The sequence below is a fragment of the Neurospora tetrasperma genome, assembly GCF_000213175.1.
Source record: "Neurospora tetrasperma FGSC 2508 unplaced genomic scaffold NEUTE1scaffold_4, whole genome shotgun sequence".
Taxonomy (NCBI): domain Eukaryota; kingdom Fungi; phylum Ascomycota; class Sordariomycetes; order Sordariales; family Sordariaceae; genus Neurospora; species Neurospora tetrasperma.
In genome coordinates this window covers 2,825,364-2,846,586 of record NW_009799102.1, presented here as the reverse complement: position 1 = coordinate 2,846,586, position 21,223 = coordinate 2,825,364, and the positions used below count along the sequence as shown (strand labels likewise).

The window sequence follows — 21,223 nt, the reverse complement described above, 5'->3', positions numbered from 1 at the left end:
ATAGACCCTAAAAGTGTCAAAAGAACGTGTTACGAGGAAGACCTGGAAGAGATTGGGAGGTGGAGACAAATGTGTCGAGAATTGGGGAATGCAAGCTGCTTTCCAAGCCATGACATGATTTATAACACGAACGTTTACTATGGCGCACTATGGCGCAAGGCTTGATCCGGTTGTCCAGAAAGAGAAGGTGTTCGAGAAACAAGTTGGGCGAAAATGTGGCGACACGGCATGCTTGACTTCTTCACTAAACCCTGGCCGTTGATGATCAGGCATATCCTCAACAGCCTGAAGAATATTCGGTCACCCGTCGGAAAAGCACAGCCCGAAGGATTTCGCCTGTGGGTATGAGTCAGGTATTTGAACCACTCGTTAGCGGCTTAGAAAGGTGAGGACGGGAAGCCGCAGAGTTGTCGATGTGATAGAGGTACTTCCGCAGACCATGTCTAAAGCTCAGGTATCGTGCCCGGACTCGACAAGGGCCGGGTGCTGTCCACCTTTGGACTAGCACTTCATCTACAGATCTCAAGAAAATCGCAAAGTTATGCAAAAAAAGATAACGGGCAACATAGTAAAGGGGATGACAGTAATGTCTTATCATCGAAACAATTGCTGCCAGACAACCCACAAGATGGCTCGAAATAAGAAGCAGAGACAGAAGGAAAGGAAGGAAAGAAAATATTGCCCACACCAACCATGCCATGCACCTTCAACTAGGAGCTACCCCCTCCATCCACCCTTCATCTGATAAGTGATCTCACCATTGCCCCCCCAAACCCATAACCCCCGTCATCCCAGCCACACCCATGCCCATCCCCAACCCGAGTCCATAAGAACCGTGTTGGCCCTCCGACGCCGGCAAAGTACCATATGCCGAATCCGAAACCTCGTCACCACCATTGCCCATCATCCCCTCCAAACAAGCCTCGAGATCGACCTCGCCATTCTTAAAGAAGGGGAGGTCGAGACTGCTGGGATCGAAGGTTTCGACGAGGGAGTCGAGCCAGGATGGGCTTTGTTGGTTTTCTGGGAACGTGACCCCATCAATCTCGTCACCTTCTCCTTCCTCTTCATTTCTGTCTCCATGGTGACCGTCCACACCGGCACCAGCATTGGCGTCTTCGGGGCTGTTTCGGAATTGGCTCGGGCTAGGGCTGGGTGGGCTGCTAAGTGGCGTAATCACTTTCGCAGTGTTGTCGGTAGTGCTAGGACCGGCAGCACCAGTTGTTGTAGCAGGCCACACCCAGGTTCGGCTGAACTTGAATACCACGTCCTTGAACAGCTGATCGGCCTTTTGGTTCATTTGCGTCTGTACGGACGTCATCATCTTGTCGAGCTCCTGCCGGAAGATGGGCTCGACATAGCGGGGGAGTTCGCGACGCAGGAGGTCTTTGAAGGAGGAGATGTCGAAGTTTGAAGCGGTTGGTGGAGCTGTCAGGGTCTTGTTCTTCGTCGAAGAAGGGGATGTGTTAGATGAGGAGGAGGAAGGGGTGGGAGTGGAGGTGTCGTAATCTGTACATGGAAGATTGTCAGAACCCGACGAAGGAAGAAAGAAGGAATGAAGGAGAGAAAAGAGAGTACACGAAACGAGGATGGGAAGGAGAGGAAAAGGAAGACAAACAAGGAGAAGGGATCTTCGACCCCGCTGGCCCCGGAAAGATGATGCAGTACATATCATTCCACTTGTCTTCTTCTGACAACCCAGCCTTGGCTCTAGCGTGTAGCTTCTTGTCTTGTTCGTCGGTGATCACCTCGGGGACGTTGTCCTTTCGGAGCCGGCAGGGCGTTTCTGCCCTTTGATGGCTCTTGAGGTCATCGTCTGTCTTGAATTGATCGTAGCATCGGGGGCAGGTGTTCTTGAGTGAGTGGCGGCGGTAGATGTGTTCTCTGTAGGTTGAGGTTAGGTGTTAGTGTACTGTTTGAAAGGGAATAGATGAACGTGAGAAATGGGGGCGCACTTGACCCGATGAACACTATCCCATCCCGGTCCACAGCATGTCTTCACAGTCCTATATCTGGCCGGGTTGTGCTGACAAAACGGACAAGCGAACTTGCGGCCTTCTCCTCCTGGTGCTTCAGGGCCATGGTGTTTCGCCCGCTTGGTGGTCGCCTTCTTTATATTCCCCGTCACAGCGTGATAATGTTGCCATTGTGCATGCTGATCCTTGGATAGCTCATCCTCAGTTGCGGCAGCGCTATCCTGGTCCTGGTTGTATGGATGATTGCTTTCAACGGCCCCTCGAGGCCGCTTCAATGTCTTGGGAGAGGGCTGCTCGGGGAATTTATCAAGCCATTCGTCAAGCTTACGAGCGAACCTCGCCATAGATAGCTGAAGAATCAGTTTCTTTCGTCTGCTCAGGAGGCTGCTAGCGGTTTCAGTCGTCGTCGCTGTCGAGCTGTTGGCTGGAGTGTTGCCTAACTTGGAAATACACACGTCCTCCATCAAGGGCCGGAACAATCATAAAATCGATCCGTGTTGGGCTAGAGAGCGCCAAGCCAGAGACATCAGCGGTGATATCCTAGCGATGCAAATACTCGGACTTGGAAAGCTGGGTTGGTGGGTATGGTATATATGGATGGCTGCCCTGATAAGGCTGGAGAGGTATGTCGAGCAATGAAGGTAGACAAGAACTCAGTACCTAATGGAACGAAGGCCTGGAAAGGAGTAGATGTTGGAATATGGACGGACCAAAGGGTAATGTTGACTTCGAGTAACCAAATAATGATTAGCTGCCAGGTAGAGACGGAGGTTCGTGGGAATTGAATGAGAGAATTGTAAAATTGGGTTCGAAAAGAAATGTACGAGATGAAGTCCAATTGAAAGCTTGATAGCAGACCAGTCGGAAGGACAAGGTGAGCAAAACTTGACCAAAATCCCCAAACGTTAAATACCTGCTCGCAGTTTGCGCAAATGCGGAGAAGGAATTGGATAGAGTGGTGTAGATACAGCCCTCCATCAGCTGGTGTCATGATACACCACACCTCACCCACCACCCCTTCCAAGATCCCGAGGATCCCACAGCAAGAACCTCGAATTCTCCAATGAACTTCCTAGAAGCGGGACACAACTCGGCGAGGATGAGCAGTGGTGCAAGATCAGCGAAGCATTGCAACTGCAATTCTGCGACCTTGCAACCCAGATCAAGGTGCGGTGGCGGCGGCGGCGGGATACTCCGAAGGTAGGAGGGTAGTAAAGGTAGGTTCCGCATGACATGCCGAAAGAGGGTTAACACCAATGCCCGCTGAGGATTGTTGGCTTGGCCTGGTCTTCCGGCATGCAGCCGACATGTTGTGGTGACCTCGTGCATAAGGTAATTGCTCAATTGCGGAGAGTCCCTATATCCATGTTGGTAGAGGTAATCGAGACTCACATGCAGTAGACGAGGCTGTGGAAAAGGGGTATAACATCCAATTGGCCCTTTTTTCCACACCTTATCGCGGCATCAGGCCGGCCGACGAATCTCACAGTGAGTTGTCATCAATGATGTTGTTTCTCTGAGGCAGATGACGCGTTTAAAATTCCAACAAGAGCGGCTCAATTGCGACGAGAGGTGAAGAATCGGCGAGTGTTGTGTTGTGAACGTTAACAACGATGAGGGCCGGCTATACACGGTGATCAAAAAGGCCATGATTGGGATATAGGGGTACCCTTGCTGGCGTCGCCATGATCAATTCCGAATAACCAAGTGCCTCCCGGGTGAGCCTCCCGGGCTGAATTTGGCGATTTCAATCCTCACGTTGTGGAGGACAATGCCCAACCGCAAAGTCGAGGCCTCTCTCTCATCTTTTGCTGTCCCTGGCCTCCTGTCTAGGGCCTCTCAAATAGCCACTTTCGAGGAAGATAAAAGGTTAGAACTTTCCCCCGGAGCAGGATTTCGAGATGTTCTCCATTCAAAACCAAGATTTCCAAGAAGAACACAGTTGCTCCGCTCCGCCCTCAGAAATCCACATACAAAATGACACTGATCGAGGTTCCTGCTTCAAAGCCCTCAAAGGCCAAGTAAGTGGTACTAACCATTTCAAACTGTTCCAAGGGTCACACTGACATATGGGCTGTAGTAAATCATCAGAAAGCTCATATCGCCTCAAGACATATCTCCAAAGTGACCCCACCGTCACCGAGAGGTTGATGAACAACTCCGGCCTCGACGGGATAAAGGGCCGAATTGGTATCTTAGAGGCCGAAGTAAATGCGCTGGCGCAATCATCTTATGGGTCTCCCTCACCAAGGTCTGGAAGTGCGAACAGTCGATGAGGAACAGTTGGACGGACAAGAACGCATCATTACAAGAATTGTATCAGGATTGGGAATTGTACGGCATGCATGGATATGGAGTTTTGGATAGGTCTTAAACGGGTGCGAAAACCGCAGAAACTTGAGCATGAGCCGGCACCGGCGCCGGGGCGGGACCTGTAACGGGAGCCGGAGCCGGAGCCGTAGCCGGAGCGGACACGGGAGTTAGTCCTGGAGTTGGGACCGGAGCTGGAGCAGGAGCTGGAGCTGGATCTTCAGCAAAGTCGGCAATAGGTCCAAAGGCCTAGGGAACCATTAGCACGGCAACTCAAACAGCATGTAAACAGCCAACTTACTGCAGAGTCAAGATCCGCCCAATCCGTAAACGTCCAGTTATCCCAAAGCCTCCTCGTTAAACCTGGCGTCGTGGCCTCCCCCTCCTGATCTGCAACTTGATCTTGCACCGATCCAACCATTTCTGCCGCCCAATGAGCGCGAAGGGCATCCTCCAGCAACTGATCATCTGGCGACACGCCATCAGCCTCTTCAACTTCATTTTCAGCCTCCTCATCCTCCTCCTCCTCCCCATTCTCCTCCCCATCCGCTGGGGTATTCTCATTTGCAGCTTTCTTGTTAGCACCGCTCGCCAGACTTGGGAAGACATGACCTGTCTGGCGCGTCACCTCCCTTTTGAGCTCCTCCAATATGATGGCCCACTTTCGCGCGGGCGAATAGGGACTGGTATCCGACGCCAACATCTTGATGCCTCTTTCCACCAGCTTGTGCAACTTGCCATCCATCACTTCATGGCCGCGGTAGTGAGGGCCACCAAACAATTTCTGGCGCTCGCGAATGTGCGGGAGGATGATCAAGACGACGGCGGCGCAGTAGGCGACCTGGTGGGGGTACCAGAGCGTCACAAATTGCGCGTTGTCCTCTGTGCGACCAAGGCCGGTGACGACACTGAGGCTGACTCGTGCCGCGTCGACGCACTCGCGGATGGCGTAGTCAGTGGCTTCTTTCAGTTCGCCTGATTGAGGGTAGGGCGTGGTGAGAAAGGGCCGGTAGGCAAGCATGGTGGCATGACAGTGTGCTATCCGGATGAAAACCATCTGCCTCTGGAAAAGGGGAAGCAGCAAGGTGGGCTTAAGATTCCTGAGGAGGTATGGCAGCTCGTCCCTCCACTGCTGAACCTCTTTGCCGATGCGTAGAGCGCTATCGATCCTTTGCTGGTCGGGGATCTCTCGAAGCGAGTATACTTGGTGGAGGAGCTTGTCGATGAGCTTGTTCAACTTGGCATGGGAGACCAGTGCTTCCATGTAGCAATCCCCCTTGTGTGCCCGAACAGGGCCAGTGGGCCCCATGTCCTCGTCGTTGACAGCGTCTGGAAGCTCCTGATCGATGAAATCGTCACGGAAGTGGCTGGGTCGTCCAAAGACCATGCTGAGTTGTTTGTCGATAATGTAAGCCGTCCAGAATGTCCGCCTCTCGCACTGGAGCTTGGCATAGTCCGGTCTTTTGATAATGTCGCGTCCAAGTCCACGGTTTCTGCCCACACGCCGATGAAGACCGAGGCTTGTGATCATCTGAAGGGTATTGCCAAATGTATACCAAGCTTTGTTCAAACGGCATGTGCTCAAGAGGTACAAGTCCTGCAAGAGGCGAGCTTGGACAGAGTCTAACCTCGGATCGCCTTTCTCGGCATCTGTGAGATTTAGGGCGGTGTTTAGCAATGAATCGCCGTATTCGAGGGACCAGATATAGTCGTCTGGAGGAGGCATTTTCCTGCTCTTCATCGCCTTGCCGGTTTTTTTGTTCATGCGCACCCACGACTTTGGAGCATCCCTGAAGAGCGAGCCAAGAGCCATGGTCATAAGGGCAACAGCGGCACGGGCATGGCCTACACCATACCACAACTCCTGACGAGCCACAAAGTTCTTTTCAACTTGTTCCAACCAATTCCGTACGGTGTGACGATGGAGAAAATGGAAGGTGCCGTTCCAGCTCCTGAAGAAGTGGTCCTGCTGTTGGTACCACCTCTGTCGATTGGATGGAAACCGAACGGTTGTCGAACGGTCCCAGGGCTGATCAAGAGGAAGCTGAGAAGTACGCTGGACCTGGGCAAGCTTTTTCCAAGCCGCCTGAAGAAAGACAAGAGGTGGAGTGTCCTCCTCTCCGTAGCGGCGATCAAGCTTGAGGCTCAGGTAGTCCTGTTCAGGGCCGCCGTGGCGAGCAATGTCGTCTCTCATGGCCTGTCCCTCAGCATCACCTTCACCATTTCCAGGTCCTTGGACAGGTTGTGGCAGATCGTCAGGCCCCAAGACAGCATCAACCAGTGCGGGCTTGTGGTAGGGACCCCTCAATTCCGGGTTCGGAAGATCTTCGTATCGGTTGCGACTGTTGCGTTTCTTGTAGGTGCACTCCTGCCTCATGGTGAAGCACCTATCGCACGGTAGAGTGCCTGAACAGGGATGGCGTCCATCCCGACAGATATCGCAGGCTCGCTTGACCCAGCTTCGCTCACGTATCTCCTTTCCGCGGATGTCTGTGGTACGGGCAAAGTTGCGGGTGTTGGGATCATTGGGAGGTGGAGGAGGAGTCCTTGCGCGGCCTCGGTAGTAGGGGTTGTTGTAGGTGCACTCTACGCCTTTCTTGATGCAGTTTGCGCATGGCTGGAAGCCCTGGCACTTTTGACGGCGGCCATGGCAGGCATCACACGCCCGGGTGATCCTCTGCTTCTTCTTGGCAGGCCTGTCCTCTGAAGGCTCCTCCGGGGTCTGCCGTTCTTGGGATTCTTGTTGTTGTTGTTGCTGCTGCTGCTGCTGCTCTGGCTGTGGTTGCTGTGGTTGTTGATCAAGCTGGCCTTGTCCTTGAGCCCCATACTGTTGCTGCTGGGGATTGGACTGCGATGACTGAGAACGGGAAGCATAAGCCTGCTGCTGGATTTGGGGATGTTGGAATTGTGGGAGTTGTTGCACTGGCTGGACGTGCTGGACGTGCTGGGGAGGCTGGTGATATTGTTGGGCGTTTATCTGCTGGGAGGGGTACGAGGGCAGGGGAACGCGTGTGGTGGGCGGCGCATTGCCGTAATAGGAATTATACAAAGGATTCTCATGATGATTGGACATGATGGGGGCCCCAAGTGATGCGATCCTGGGATGATGGGCGCAAGCGGTGGTGCTCGGGATATTGCAAGCCAGATAACCTGATTCGGAGGTCACCAGACTCGATGGCAGCGACCACGGAAAAGTGGTTCAGTTCCGTTCAGTTCAACACACCATGTCATTTCAGGGTTAGGGTTACACCCGCCATGTACATCCCACCTCATTGAGCGTCACTCCTCACATTAGCCTCGGTATCTACGATTGAGAGGTCCTTGCCAGATTGGAAGAGAGAGAAAAACTTTTCATCAAGTTCTTACTATTCATAACTCAAGGAAAAGCGGTGGTGTCTCCATCATGATTCATACATCAACAACAGGTCCAGAAGCGGGCGACTTGGACCAAAAGGCGGGTCAGGGTTGATGCGTGACGATACTTGTTAAGCTCGAGGCATGCAGGTGACTGCTCCTGTTTGATCCCACCGGCCGCTGTCCTCCACTCTCCATGCCTTTATATTTACATTCTATCGATAGCCGCTTTTTCACATATATAGCTTATACAGCCTATGCAAGTCCCATAGGACACCTCCCCCCACCGGCGCTACCAGTGCAACCGCCCTTAGCCAACACCTCCAATCTTCTCCTCTCCAAATCCCTCACCATCTCCTCAATCTCTTCCTTCCCCTGTTCCCTCAATTTCTCGGGGCCAACCTCATGGATGTGATAGCCCTCCGGCTGGAACCTGCTACCCCCATCACCCGGAACCGGAGCCCCAGCCAAGCGACTCAGTAGGGCCGACGGTCCCCAGCGTTTCCAAAACGTCGGCTTCACATACCACGGGTCAAGTTCGTATACGTTGTAGTGATACTTTCCGGTGGCTGGGTCGACGTTCTTGTCGATTTTGTGGAGGACCATCCACTCGGGTCGGGGAGGGCTGAGGTGGAGGAGCAACCAGCGGCGGAAGAGGAGGATCCAGGTCAGGGACTTTTCTTGCCATTGAGGCGGTTCGGGGAAACTAGACGTAGAATGACGGTTAGTATCTCACCGGGGCGGGCAAAGCGAGAGAGAGAGAGAAAGAGAGAGAGAAAAAAAAAAAAAAAAAAAAAAAAAAAAAAAAAAAAAAAGGTGGGAAGCATACTTCATAGCCTCTCTCAACTTCTTCCCCATCAACACCCCAATAAACCCTTTCCCAACGCCCCTCAAAAAGCTGGGCTGGCTCAACAGCAACAAATCCACCGTATGTTTCGCCACCTTTTCGTTGCTTTCGGTATACCGCACCTCCGTATCTTCATACCAATCACTCCACCGCTTCATCTTTTCCATCCACTCCAGTCCACTCTCCTCCTCTTCTCGCTCCTCCCCCTCCTTCTTCTTCCTCCCAAACCTGTCCAAATCCTCCATCCCAATCCCCATCAACTCCCCCACCTCCCTCCACACCACACCCAACGCACACCTCTCCACCACACTCACCTCCCTCCACTCCCACCTGCCGATCCACCTCTCCGGCTCCAGCGCAAACATGCTCAGCGTGTACAGCATATCCCCGTTCTTGATCCGTCCCGCCTTCTGCCACCGGCCATGCAACCAATTCATTCTCGCCAGCGCCTCCAGCCCCCTCTTCTCCCAGGGCGGGTTGATGATGATTTCCCCAATCAGGACCTCGGTGTCGGTGGCTCGCTTGGAAGCACTTTGGGTCGCGGAAAGTTGGCCTGTTGCTAGCAAAAGGGACGAGATGGAGGGGATCGAGTAGGTCTTGAAGAGGGCGAAGAAAAGGGAGCGCCTATAGAGGTAGGGAAACTCGCGCTGGGAGAGGTCCATGTGGATTTGGTGGGCGTCTTGAAGGGTCATTTTGTCCAGATTGGTGGGGGAGCCATCCGGGGCGAAGTAGTGCGGGAAGCGGGTGCGGTAGGAGTGCAGGCGCTGGAAGCGGAGGTAGCGAATGAGGAGGAGGTAAGAGGGAACGAGCACGGTGAGGATGGTGGTCCAGCTCCAGACGAGACTGGTTGGTAGAGGTAAGGAGGGTATGATGGCTGACATGAGGCTATCGGGTGGTGATGGTGTCGTGGTGTTCATACTGATGATGCTGAGGTGGGTAGCATGAGAGCAGGCCCTTTCTCTCGTTTTTGAAGCTGAAGTGACGTAGGAGGCTTGAGCATTGTAGGACAAAGGGGACAAAGGCTACTTATACTGATGCACTTCGTGAACTTGTGCCCACCCCTCAGTTTCCGGATATGTATTTGCATGTCTTGTCTCGGTAGTGGAGTAGACAGATGTACAGTTCACCCCTTAAAGTTCGTTAGCGTGGTACTTACAGAGAGCTCTTTTACCACTTTCAGATTGGCTATACTAGAGCCCTAGCGTGACAGCGTCTCATTCGTTATTGCCCACTATGAATGGAATCAATGTTTTGGTGCATGTGAGTGAGACACACGCTGGTTTGGTTTTGCGGTTGTCTGAACCAATAGGAATGCTGCAATCATTGGCCTCTCCCTTCTTAAAAGAGGGTGCAAGTCTTATGCTAACAAACTTTCAAGCATTGAACTGTACGTCTACTATGGTAGGGATAGGACAAACACATTTGCGCTCGCACCCCGGTATCACACACCATCTCCGCTCGCTGGAATCTCTCCATCCGTTCGGTCAGATAGCAGAGTGGGAGGGGCGAATCCTGGTACCCGCTCGCCTCGGTTGATCATCGGTTGATGGTTCATTCAGAATGCGGTTGCAGTCCCATGTTTCACGGCATGAACCATGTTGCACTGGCGGCCTGGTTATTGCGCGCATTCTTTGAAGACACCACTCCACCAAATCTTTTCCGTCGACATGCCCATCGTCATAATTATCATGAAGTAATATCGACGCATAGCTGCTTACGCGAAGAGATTTTACTCGCTAGCCGAAACATGATTCGTGACTGATCAGAGGTGCCCGAAAGGTGTGGAGTGACGATGCATGGCATCAGACACCGTCAGTGAGATTTTGGCGTGTTGCAACTTTCAAAGCCATCGGCAGCGCCGGCGTATGACCCCTCTTGATCTAAAGTCCTCCCATCAAACATTCCATTCAACCGTCTTCCTGTATCTTCCGCGGTTGCCAACTGAAGCGTTAAAAAATCAACTCATGCCAGAAAAATATGTGTCTGGAATGTCATCTTCTCTTAAAAAATAGTTTGCACACAATATCAAGAGCCTCAGATAATCCTCTCAAGATGCCTATATATCGAGTTTGCCAGGTTCACTGGTCTTTGATCTTATCCCGTCTCCAACTCCTCAATTCCGACCACAAGTTGTTCTTGTCTTTTCCCTCGCCTCGAGTCCTGCCAAAATCGTGCGGAAGAGTCAAATCCGAAAAGGGAACGAAGCCACCACCCAAATCGAGAAGGGGAACCATAGACGGTCGCCCATGTGCACACTGAAACGGGAATGCACAATTGGCCAGCCGCAAGACCAAGCTGCTGCATTCATCCAGAGACAGTTCGTCGTTGAACATGATGGCGCCTGGACTTGTTAGCATAATGACCTCTCATGCCGAGGGAGCAAAGGAGAACTCACTTCTACAAGACCTAGAATTCAACAACTCCAACATACCTTCCGGGCAATCATGGAACCTAGCGACCCAGTCACGTTCTCCCTCTTTCTCGGTGGCGCTGATCCCACGACTCGCAGACAAGCCCCGACCGGGGTTGTCATTCAGCCTCCATATCTCCTTTCGAAGCAACTCGACCAGCACTCGCGGCTCCAACCGACACCGCTCCAAAACGCTGGGTGGCAGTGACTGTACTTCCACGGTGAACCTCGTCGAGTGTTCCTGGCGTGCAAAGACTTCGTAGAAAATGCCCCAGTACTCAAAGTGTGCTTTGTATCTGACAAGAAGGTTCCCGTCTTGCTTTGACAGGTCGAAGCGGAGAGGGCGTTGTAGGGATTGCGTTCGGGCCATCATTTGGTCCGACTCTGTGGCATCTGAGCGGCGGACAATGGTGAAATAAGATTTCATCAAATCTTCGACGCGGATTCGCTCGTCAGCCGCGTGCTGATCGATCAGCATCAGGACGCTTCGGTCAACGTCGGAGCTGGGAGAGACTTTGTCTACTTCCGTGGGAGCCAGTTTGACAAAGATGAATTTCTTATCAACTTGTGCAACGACAATTGCCGTACGCAGGGCATCTCTGGAGATTCGGCCCTGCAAGGTAACCAAGGCCCCTCCATTGGTTAGTTCCACATTGACGGCTCCCATAGAGTGGCGACTACAGCTATGATGAGCGCCTTGCTCCGAAGACTCGTACAACCCGGGCACATGGGGTATGGGAGCTTCGACAGGCTTGAAAGCGGTTCTTCTTGACGCCGGGACACCACCTTGACGTAGTGACTCCTTTTGACGTGGCTTTGGAGTGTCTCGAGGTCTCGTTCCGGGGGCAGAATGGGGTCGAATCACAAAGCCAGTCCGCGGATCTATGAGTGTTCTGGTATTCGTAGTGGGATCTACCCACTCCACATAGTTGTCCGTCTTGCTGCTTTCCAAGCTTGGGGGCAGACTGGACTGTCGACTCTGTCCCCGTGACGCGAAGGGAGCATTGCTTGATGGATGTGGCTCGACATCCTCGAACGGCTTTCGTATGAGCTTACCGGCTCTGTCAAACAGTGGATTTTGAGCCCACGGGACGATTTCCACACTTTGAGTAGGTGTGCTGGCAGATTTGACGACTCCGTCTGTAGAAAAGGCTGAACTACCTTCCTTAATATGACGGTTGACTGAGCTGGCCGAAGAACTACTGGGAGTCGATCGCGCTAGTCCCGAGGGGGTGTGCTTCTTGTCGCGACTGGAGGCTGCCTGTGAGGATGAAGGGGAGCCAGACCTTTTGAGACCACTGGACTCGGGTAATGAGCCTCTTGGAGATCTGAGTCTTTCCAAGGCATTGACAGGCTTGGGCCGGAAATGGTGTTTCTTTAAGAACTCGTAGGCTATCACCTGAAGAAGGTCGGTGATGATGGAGAGGTCCTGCTGCCTTTCGTCTAGAAAGTTATCGGCATTGAGAGAACCCTCTTGCCCGGACATGATGACTTGAAGAAAGAACATGGGCCATCGATCAATTCCTTTTCTTGACTTGAGTTCTTTTAAAGTGAATCCTTCTCTCCTCCTTGGCTGCCCTTCGTTGAGTGCTGCTTCTTCGATGACGCCAAACCCGGAATTTGCAAATACGCGGTTGACCTCCTCGTACAAAATATTGGACTCGTTTTCATTTGATAGGAGTCGTATGCCCAAAGACATGAATTGCACCCGCCTTGTTGCTACAGGGACGAGACAGAAGCAGCCGCTCACAGAAACACCAGGTACGGAGGCTCCAACTGGAACCCATGACTTGGAGTCCTGTTCCTCAGTCAGTGAAGCTTGAGCAAAAAGGCTGGAGGCCCGCAGCACCAGTTCATCAGCAAGGTTTCGACGGTCTTGGGACTGGTTGGCTATCCCGGAAGTGCGAAGCGTAACAAAATGTTGAGAAAACGCGTCCCGGACGGATACAGTAACCTCGTTTGGCCAAGCAAGAAGGAGGGAAACAATGGTATGGATGAGTTGGTCAAGGCTCTTAGCCGTGCCCAGTCGTTCAATTTGGGTGGCCCTCTGCTTTACGCGGACGGGCATGGAGCCGAAAAGGTTGCGAACAGTAACACGCGTTCCACTTGGAAAGGCCAGAAGGCGCTCTTCGGGAAGAGCAGGAGTGTTGCGGGCCACGATACGGGAGTTGTAAATCGTTAAAGCGTTATGTGAGCGGTGTTCATGATGATGAGAAGAGATGGAAAGCAGAGACAGAGCTGCTAAAGAAGCTAGGAACTGGCCATGTCTTCCATGGAAATCGGGATGTGGCGGATATCGCGAGGTATAGTGAAGCTTGCCGAGACCGCCCTCCTCACGAAAACAGGCTGGAGGTATACCGAGCCCATCATCCTCGACCGAGCAGTTTCCACGGCTGTAGTCGATAGAAATATTGATCTTGGTTGCACTGGCGTCGAGTGAGTTTCGAAGCAGGCCATCAACAACGCCGTTCAGGGAGGTAATAACCGTTGAAGACTTGATCTGGGCGATAACGTCCCCAGGGAGTGGTTGGATGGACATTGTGGTGGATGATGTGAGTCCAACATGACTTTTTGGCAGAAAGGTCTCGGCGGGTGGTCGGCGATGCAAACAGACACTGTTGAGCTCTAGAAGGACGGGACCTGCCCAAGAGAGGCAGCAAGGGAATGGAATGGAAGTGACGTAAGTATAAGAATAAAAAGTGCGATGGGTTAGGCCTGTCAATTGAAAGTAGAGGATGCAGTTGAAGGAAGCAGCTTGGATGAAGCCATTCAGAATCAACCGAAGCAAAACAGAAAGAAGACGTCAGGTCAAAGCTCTCTCTGTCTTGGCACTGGCCACCCCGACAACTGAAGAGAGCGAGACAAGGAGCACCCAGATCACCTCACACATGGGTCTGACCTCGGATCACATAAGGAGCGCCAAGACTGCGCCAAGACATTTGCCCCACACTGTAAGCAAAACTAGACCGATACCGGAGTTCTTAACAGTTATATCAAACCTATTTTATTAATAATACTAAAATTTAGGTAAACCTATCCCGGACCTATTCTGGACCTATCTTGGACTAATTCCTAATTTGGTTTTGAAAGAAAATTATTTAAAACTTGATTACAATTAATCTCATAATTTAGACTAATATAGCTATATAATATAATTTATATAATTAATAATACAAATCTATTTATATAATATAAATAAAAGGAATATTCTGAAGAATAGTTCTAGACTAGTCCTAAACTAATACTTAACCAATCTTTAACTGATCCTTAACTAATCTAAAAAAAAACAATTTAAAAATAAAGTTAAAGAGTTTAAATACTTATATTATATATATATTTATAGAAGTATAATATATTATTTATAGTAAAATTCTAAAATAAACAACTTATAAATTATTTTCTTAATTATAAATATAAATTCTCTATTTTAAATTTCTGTTATATAAGGACCTATACTAAATATGTCCTGAATCGGTCCTGAACAAGTCACAGATTTTAATATAGATTAACATAAATAAAAGAGGTTTTTTTTCTTTTTTTTCTTAATCTTTAAAGGACTTGTTCAGGACAGGTTCCGGATTGGTCCATTTATTTGTTAGTGAAGTATAGTAAGGATACAGACTTTTATACACGTTGCAGCGCTCCGATCGTGGTCCGAGGTCAGACCCATGTGTGAGGTGATCTAGGAACTCCGAGACAAGACAAGTGAACCTTGATGGCCATGGTTCTTGGCAAGGCACGTGAGAGCAGAAGCTCCACGGCGGACCCCAGGGGTCGAAACATTTGGCTCCACAGATCGGAAAGGCCCGCCCGAACTTGGTGGATCCCTTTTCTGTACAGTCGCCATGCCGTCGCAGTTGGCTGGAAAATGACAGTGCAGTGCAACTTGTACAATTCAGTACAGTAGAAATCCCAGTAGATGCAAGTCTATATGAAGTTACCTAGTAATTGCAAGTGTCCCGGAGGCCAGGAATCACCCAAACTGTAGTGTATGTGACTGGGACCCCAGTAAATGCGAAATATCCAGCAGATGCAAGATTTTTCTGAGACTCCCCATAGAGTTTGAGTTAGTTGCATCCACTAGGGTCTTTACTGTACCCCAGCTGACCCAAAGTCCACCTCATGCGCCGTTGCCGTTCCAATAAAAGTGAACAAAGACGCGACACAGATGCTGTCATCATCTCTTCGTCGTAATAGTAGGTACTTTTCAGAGTCAGCAATCAATCACGGTTCTTTGTCCTACCCTGTGACCACTTTACATACTTCAAGTCGCTGGGTTGGTATTATTGGGCATGCTTCCAATTGCGAATACAACTGAACCGAATCGTTCTTTTATCGTCTCTGAGGAAAATCGCGACCGTGTCTCGACCTGTCAATCAATCAATCAACAGATGGCATGATTGCATTCTACGTCTAGTGTACATATCCTTGCCGACAGGCCCGTCAAAGAAGCACTGACGCTACGTTCGCAACTGACTCGACCGACCGACTTCAATCAATACGTATTCGATACAACACTCCTCTTTCCATCTCACCGTTCACCATCCACCTCCTTCCTCGCTACAGTACCTAGCTATCCCCTTCAGTCCGTCCTTCCTCTCGGCGACAGGAAGGTGAAACCGTTTGGTCGTTACAAGACCACCGTACCTGGGTTGTAATCTGCCCCAAGGACCAGTCCCGTCAGTGCAGTCTGTGCAGAAGCCGCCCGTTAGGTAGGGAAGTGGTACAGTTCGGACACAGCAAACACAACTAAAAGCAGGTGAAACTCGCTGGCCTTGGCGATCGTCCCGTCGCCCGTTCAACACGCGCCCTGATCTTCTTTCCTTCTTCCTAGCTACACGCTACCTCTACCTGTACCTACACTAGACCCGGGCAAGCAAACATCCAGAACCTAGTATTCCGCCGACCCGCGACTGATGATTTGACGACTACTGCTCGACCTTCTGCGACTGGCCTCCGCCGCTGCCACTGCCACTGACTGCTAAGACGACGACGACCCTTGCTTTGCGACTGCACTACCGCACGGATCCATAACCATATCCGCCAGATATCGACATCGACTCTACTAACCGCGCCCGTGTAATTCGACTGGACTGGCACCGTCTTCTCCAGTTCCTGCCGCTCTGCCACAACCATCATGACCGAGACGGCTACATCTTGTCACCACGGTACTGATTCTCTCATCTGAAACCTTGTCCACTCTTTGCGCTACCTACCCCCTCGTTCTCTCTGACCTTGCACCCATTCATCACACCGTCCCTCGTTCAACATGCATTCCTTTGCCTCTGCCTTTCGCCATCGGAGCAATTCTGCTCCACCACTGAGCCAGTTCAGCCGTCATTCAGTCGCTGACCCTATGCCAGACCGAGATGATCGTCCCGAGAGGACTGGTCGCCGACGACCCTTCTCGTCGCTAATGAAAAAGTTGAAGAGCATGAAGCCCGGCGATGCTGTTCGACATGCCAGCTCCAAGCGAAACAACGTCAAGAAACAGACCGACAACAACCCATACGCAGCCGTTGGCCGCTCCTACTCGGACCACATCCAGATCGCACTGACCCCGCCGCCGACCAGTCATTATTCGCTATCTTCGACAAGAAGCGCGAGAACATCGAGCACAACATCTAATGAACCTTCCGACGAGTCTGTCAGGTTGTCCGCCGACGGCCGCCCACCCCCAACCATGGGCGGTCGATCGACCATAGCTCCAACTGTCGTCACCGATCACGAGACCTCGTGTTCTATGGCCGCCCCGTCCTACGGGGCCTCCTCGGTCACTGGCACAACTCGCACCGTAAATATCGACTCCCGTCGGGGAAATGATAGCACCTTTTCGTCCCCCGCGCCGTCTGTCCGCTCCTTGACTACAACCCTGACGACAATACAATCTTTGATGCCCAATGGCGCCGCTGCGATGCACAACAACAACAGCAACCAGAACAGCACCAATACGTCCAACAGCCCTAATCACCACCATCACAACCATCATTCTCAGCACTCCAACTCACAAGTCATTCACTTCAACCAGCCTTTCCCAACGACGGCCACTCCCGTCTCCGCCATTCCAGCCCATCTTGTGCCCTCGGGTCAGGGTGGAAACTCGCCTTTCTACCCAACAACCTACCATACCGCCACGGCGAACAACCTGCTGACCGACAACGCCTCCATCCTAACCCTCGCATCCTCCTCCAAGCGCCGCCGTCGCCGCTCCTTCGACACTGACGCCTCGGTCCGTGCTCTCGCGCCCTCCTCTCTCTTCGGAGGCAGTCGCGAGTCTCTTCCTCTCAGCGTCCTCAGTTCCAACATGGAAGGTGGTACAAGTGGGGGCATTACCGGCGCCACTACGCCCGGTGGTTTATACCGTGGACCCAACGGCTTAGCCAACGATCGCACAAGCATTTACTCCTCTACTACAGGAATCCTAGCCAGCGACAGGAACAGTTTCTACGCGAAGCAGGCCATCGGCGGGCCGGGTGCCGGAGGAGACGCAGCTAGTGTGAGGAGTGGGCTGCTGGGGCATGGAAGGGCGGAGAGCATCAGTGGCAGTATCGGTGGGGGATTTACTTCTGCGCCGATGAATGGGAGCTTGGTTGGGCTCACGGCTGCGGCATCGCCTAGTCCATTGGCTAGTCCGAGGGATAGGGACAGGGAAAGGAGAATTAGTGGCGGGGTTGGTAATGTGGATGAGGATGTGGAAGGGGAGGAGAGGGCATGATGGAGTCTGGGCTGTACGGGTGACGAGGATGGAATGAATAATGGTAAATACGCTGAGGAACTGGGACAGAACAGGAACATACTAATGGCATGGTGTTCTGGGACGGAAACAGGGTAATGGGTGAAACAGGATTCTCGGGTTATATGTCTGGGCTCAAGTGTTGGCGTTTTGTTCTTCTGTCTATCGTGTGCATTATTTTTCCACTGAGAATGGGATACCTCTGCAAGCTCTGATGGTCGCTATGGAAACAGGCAGGTTCTCTTTGACTGAAAATCTTTTCTGGGCTGTTGATTTATCTTCTGGCATCAAGTTCCTCGCTTTTGTCTTGTTCAACTTTTGTTTTACTTGCCATGTTTTTCTCAACACCGCTGCATCTTCTCGAGACTCGATCTCGCTTTCGGAATGCTCTTTCCCTGTTGTTGGTCTTTCATCCCTTTCTTTGGGCATCCTTGTTCAGCGCCGTTACCTCTTGCCTCTTTTCAACCGTTCCTTCCCCATCGGGTTCGGTTTTCGTCTCTGTTCGGTTCCATTAGGGCGGTATTGATTGGCGTTTACATGTATTGTACACTTAATTCGTAACTAATTCACAAATAAAGTTGACATCACACAACGTAATTTCAATATGTTTAGACAGGAGAATGTGAAGTCAGGCGCCAAGAATGAAGCTTCGCACGTACAGCTTGTGGGTTTTTTTTGTACCTCCGCGGCATTCTTGAGAGATTGGCAATGGTCAGACAGCTCCAGAGTTGCTCCAGAGTTGTACCGATTTGTCCATCCATCTGTTGGTAAAGAAGGGCTTGGTAATCCAACTCTGGTCCTGCGAAGCTCACAATTATCTTAACAGCAGTCATCTTTACGCAGAGATGCATTTCGATAACGGCGTACAAGACAGGTTAAAGTAGGTTGAAATTTCAAGAAAGCGAGATGATCCCCAGTTCCAGATCACAGAGACATGGAATTGCCTACTTATTTACAGGACAGGGTCAACACGTTGTTGGGGTTTCCCAATATACATTCCGATGCTGGTTTGTTTGTTAGCTTGGTACACTAGGTAGGTACTTCTGGTAGTGTGTACTAGACGAAATCAATCCTGAATAGTCCTAAAGCTTATAAAGTGAGTGAAAGTGGCTGATTACGAATTATAAAGGCATTAACAGGAATCGATATAATCTATTGAATATTAGAAATGGCGTTTCCAAGGTAACAACACGCATTAGTTAGCTATGAAGACGCATAGGAAAGTTGACACAAGGTCTCGAGCTAACAAACAAACCAGTAATGGACTGTAATACTAGAGTAGTCGGGTAATACAACATGTAGAGTTGGCCCGCTTGACATTGATGAGTGTTCAATGGAAGAGTATCTAGCGACAGTACGAGATGTTGAGAGAATACGGCTTAGTCAATTCGTCCACAGAAGTCTCGCATCTTCGACTGCATTTTTCAACGCATCCAAAATACCGGCATGACCAAAACCATTCTCATTGGTACGGCAAAGGCGACAAGTCAAGGCCTTCGACCGTGAGTTTGAAGGAGTCGTTCCTAAGCACCACGAGTTAGCTTTGCGCGCCTACTGGACAACAAGATATCACATCAGGCAAAGGAAAAGAAGCATACCTCGAATAACTCCCCGCAGTATCCAAATCCAGCCGTCCGCGGATACAATCCTCAAAGTCAACATCCGCCCATATAATCCCCTCATCATCCTCCCACTGCGGACCGGCAAGCACGTCTCCAAACGGCGAGACAATCGCCGAGCCACCACGAGACACAAACTCTTCCGCCGTCTTGGCACCAGTGGACCTATCAATAACAGGGGACTTGAACGTTTTCCCATTGTTTTCCGGCTTGGGTGCCAGAGCCGGAGCCGGAACCGATGCTGCTGGAGTAGCAGCAGAAGACAAGGAAGTCTTGGCCGTCGTGGTGGACACGGCCTCGTCGTCAACCCCGGCTTCCGCCTCGACTTCAACAACACCTTGCTCGTTGCAGCAGGGCAGGACGATCTCGTTGCCGTCTTCGTCGAAGATGGACTGTCTGCGGATATGCTTGGGACGGCTGTGACTGTCGTTGTGAGAATACGGCGAGGGGTCGGCGATGGCGCTCGTGCCGGTTTGCTGCTGTTGCTCCTGCTGCTGGGCGAGAGCGGGGCCACCGTTGGTCTTGGCTTGTTGCTTGTCTCCATCTTTGCGCACACACATGTTGGAACTGACAACAAAGCACCGGCCTTCAATGGCAACGGTCTTCATCAGGGGTAGCCATGTGTCACGGCCGTCGGCGGTCGGAGCAAGATAAAGGTTGATGTTCTGCGAGTAGAGCGATTGGCGAAGCATGGGCATGTAGTTCTCCCAGCAGATGGCAGCGGCGAGGTTGACGCGGACGCCGCGGATGACGGTGCTAACGGCGCGAAGGGTGGCGGGAGAACCTTGGGCCCAAACTAGTCGTTCGATAGCGGTCTGTTTTTGGGAGTTTTGGCCTTAGCTTACGCTATCATTGTACATTCGCATAGAAAAGGGGAAAGACACTCACAGGCATAACCTTTCTCCTCTTCCCAATCATGCCCATCTTCGGACACAAATAAACCGCACTGCAATAGAGACTCCCGCCCGCCTTCTCGATACACCCCGTCACCAAGAACACCCCCGTCTCCCTCGCGATACGTTCCAACTCCTCCCTGGTCCCATCCCCCCTCTTGTTCTTCACCTTGTCCCCCTTGTCCCCCTCCTGCACCCTTCCCTGAATCTCATCACCAACCAACTCCCTCCGCACCCACTTCTCCAGCCCCCCGGCACCCCCTTCCCCAACGATATCCCCCAAATCTACCGCGGCCTGGAAGTACCGGAGGTACTCGTCCCTCCCCTCGGCCGACCGCGAGCCCATAACGCACCCAAAGTTGGTGCCGCGCGGGTAGCCGCCAATGTAGGCCTCGGGGAGGAGGAGAATGTCAACATGATTGGAGGCGGCGCGGCGGGCGAGGTGGGAAATTTGCGAGAGGGTTTCGGGGGTGGTGGATTGGGTGGAGGGGGAGGCGGTAGCGATGCGGATTTTAGAAGGCGCCATGTTCGCGGTTGTTGTTGTTGTTGACGAGGCGGGTTGTGGTTGTGGTGTGGTAAGATATAACCTCACTGTTGATGACTCCGGTATGGGAGCAGGATCAGGATCAGGATAGCAAGAAGTGAGGGAACACAAAATGAATAACAGCTTGGGAGGAGCTCAAGGGAGCTTGAAGCAAAAGAGGGGAAGCTCCTTAAAGCTATTCCCACGAGGTTAGACTTCCATCATGCATGCAACCAAATTAGTCACCGTCACGATGACTCCTGTCGTCCCTTCTAGAGCTCCAAGCGCGGGGGACCTCGGCATCCATCGGCGTCTTGGTTCTTTGTGTTCGTTTCCAGAGCCGTCAAAGTATCGGAAGCTTCCGGCCCCACCCCACGACACGACACGACGGAAGTGGTGAGAGTCATCTCAGCTCGGCAACGGGCTGTTATCACGAGCGGCCGGGGTTCGCCTAAGTACATAGGTTGAAGGGAGGTGGTGATTGACTTGATCTATTGTTGAAGCTGGGATCAGGGGGTGTCGCCTCAGTGGCTGGCACCCCCGCATTTCAGGGAAGAC

The 21,223-nt window shown here is 51.7% G+C and overlaps 8 protein-coding genes across 8 annotated transcripts; 3 read left to right on the top strand and 5 right to left on the bottom strand.

Annotated features, from left to right (window-relative positions):
- Positions 1-316: 316 nt before the first annotated feature.
- Positions 317-2,756, bottom strand: NEUTE1DRAFT_84380 (uncharacterized protein; the record flags this gene model as incomplete). Its single annotated transcript, XM_009854098.1, has 3 exons — positions 317-1,509; positions 1,619-1,884; positions 1,956-2,756. 3 exons carry the CDS (start codon positions 2,438-2,440, stop codon positions 755-757), a joined length of 1,506 nt encoding a protein of 501 aa, XP_009852400.1.
- Positions 2,757-2,794: 38 nt separating this feature from the next.
- On the top strand, positions 2,795-3,829 carry NEUTE1DRAFT_123276 (uncharacterized protein; the record flags this gene model as incomplete). Its single annotated transcript, XM_009854097.1, has 3 exons — positions 2,795-2,808; positions 3,002-3,176; positions 3,565-3,829. The coding sequence occupies 3 exons, from the start codon at positions 2,795-2,797 to the stop codon at positions 3,637-3,639; spliced, it is 264 nt and encodes an 87-aa protein (XP_009852399.1).
- A 124-nt stretch (positions 3,830-3,953) lies between these two features.
- On the top strand, positions 3,954-4,252 carry NEUTE1DRAFT_138922 (uncharacterized protein; the record flags this gene model as incomplete). Its single annotated transcript, XM_009854096.1, has 2 exons — positions 3,954-3,997; positions 4,057-4,252. The coding sequence occupies 2 exons, from the start codon at positions 3,954-3,956 to the stop codon at positions 4,250-4,252; spliced, it is 240 nt and encodes a 79-aa protein (XP_009852398.1).
- Positions 4,253-4,485: 233 nt separating this feature from the next.
- On the bottom strand, positions 4,486-7,359 carry NEUTE1DRAFT_84377 (uncharacterized protein; the record flags this gene model as incomplete). The annotated part of the gene is made up of 3 exons (XM_009854095.1): positions 4,486-4,856; positions 4,899-6,518; positions 6,588-7,359. 3 exons carry the CDS (start codon positions 7,357-7,359, stop codon positions 4,507-4,509), a joined length of 2,742 nt encoding a protein of 913 aa, XP_009852397.1.
- Positions 7,360-7,895: 536 nt separating this feature from the next.
- NEUTE1DRAFT_44979 (uncharacterized protein) lies at positions 7,896-9,368 on the bottom strand (the record flags this gene model as incomplete). Its single annotated transcript, XM_009853321.1, has 2 exons — positions 7,896-8,346; positions 8,470-9,368. 2 exons carry the CDS (start codon positions 9,366-9,368, stop codon positions 7,896-7,898), a joined length of 1,350 nt encoding a protein of 449 aa, XP_009851623.1.
- A 1,301-nt stretch (positions 9,369-10,669) lies between these two features.
- Positions 10,670-13,436, bottom strand: NEUTE1DRAFT_123273 (uncharacterized protein; the record flags this gene model as incomplete). Its single annotated transcript, XM_009854094.1, has 2 exons — positions 10,670-10,782; positions 10,919-13,436. 2 exons carry the CDS (start codon positions 13,434-13,436, stop codon positions 10,670-10,672), a joined length of 2,631 nt encoding a protein of 876 aa, XP_009852396.1.
- A 3,019-nt stretch (positions 13,437-16,455) lies between these two features.
- NEUTE1DRAFT_117502 (uncharacterized protein) lies at positions 16,456-17,880 on the top strand (the record flags this gene model as incomplete). The annotated part of the gene is made up of 1 exon (XM_009854093.1): positions 16,456-17,880. One exon carries the CDS (start codon positions 16,581-16,583, stop codon positions 17,610-17,612), a length of 1,032 nt encoding a protein of 343 aa, XP_009852395.1.
- A 987-nt stretch (positions 17,881-18,867) lies between these two features.
- Positions 18,868-20,724, bottom strand: NEUTE1DRAFT_117501 (uncharacterized protein; the record flags this gene model as incomplete). The annotated part of the gene is made up of 3 exons (XM_009854092.1): positions 18,868-19,153; positions 19,229-20,064; positions 20,138-20,724. The coding sequence occupies 3 exons, from the start codon at positions 20,666-20,668 to the stop codon at positions 19,093-19,095; spliced, it is 1,428 nt and encodes a 475-aa protein (XP_009852394.1).
- Positions 20,725-21,223: the final 499 nt, after the last annotated feature.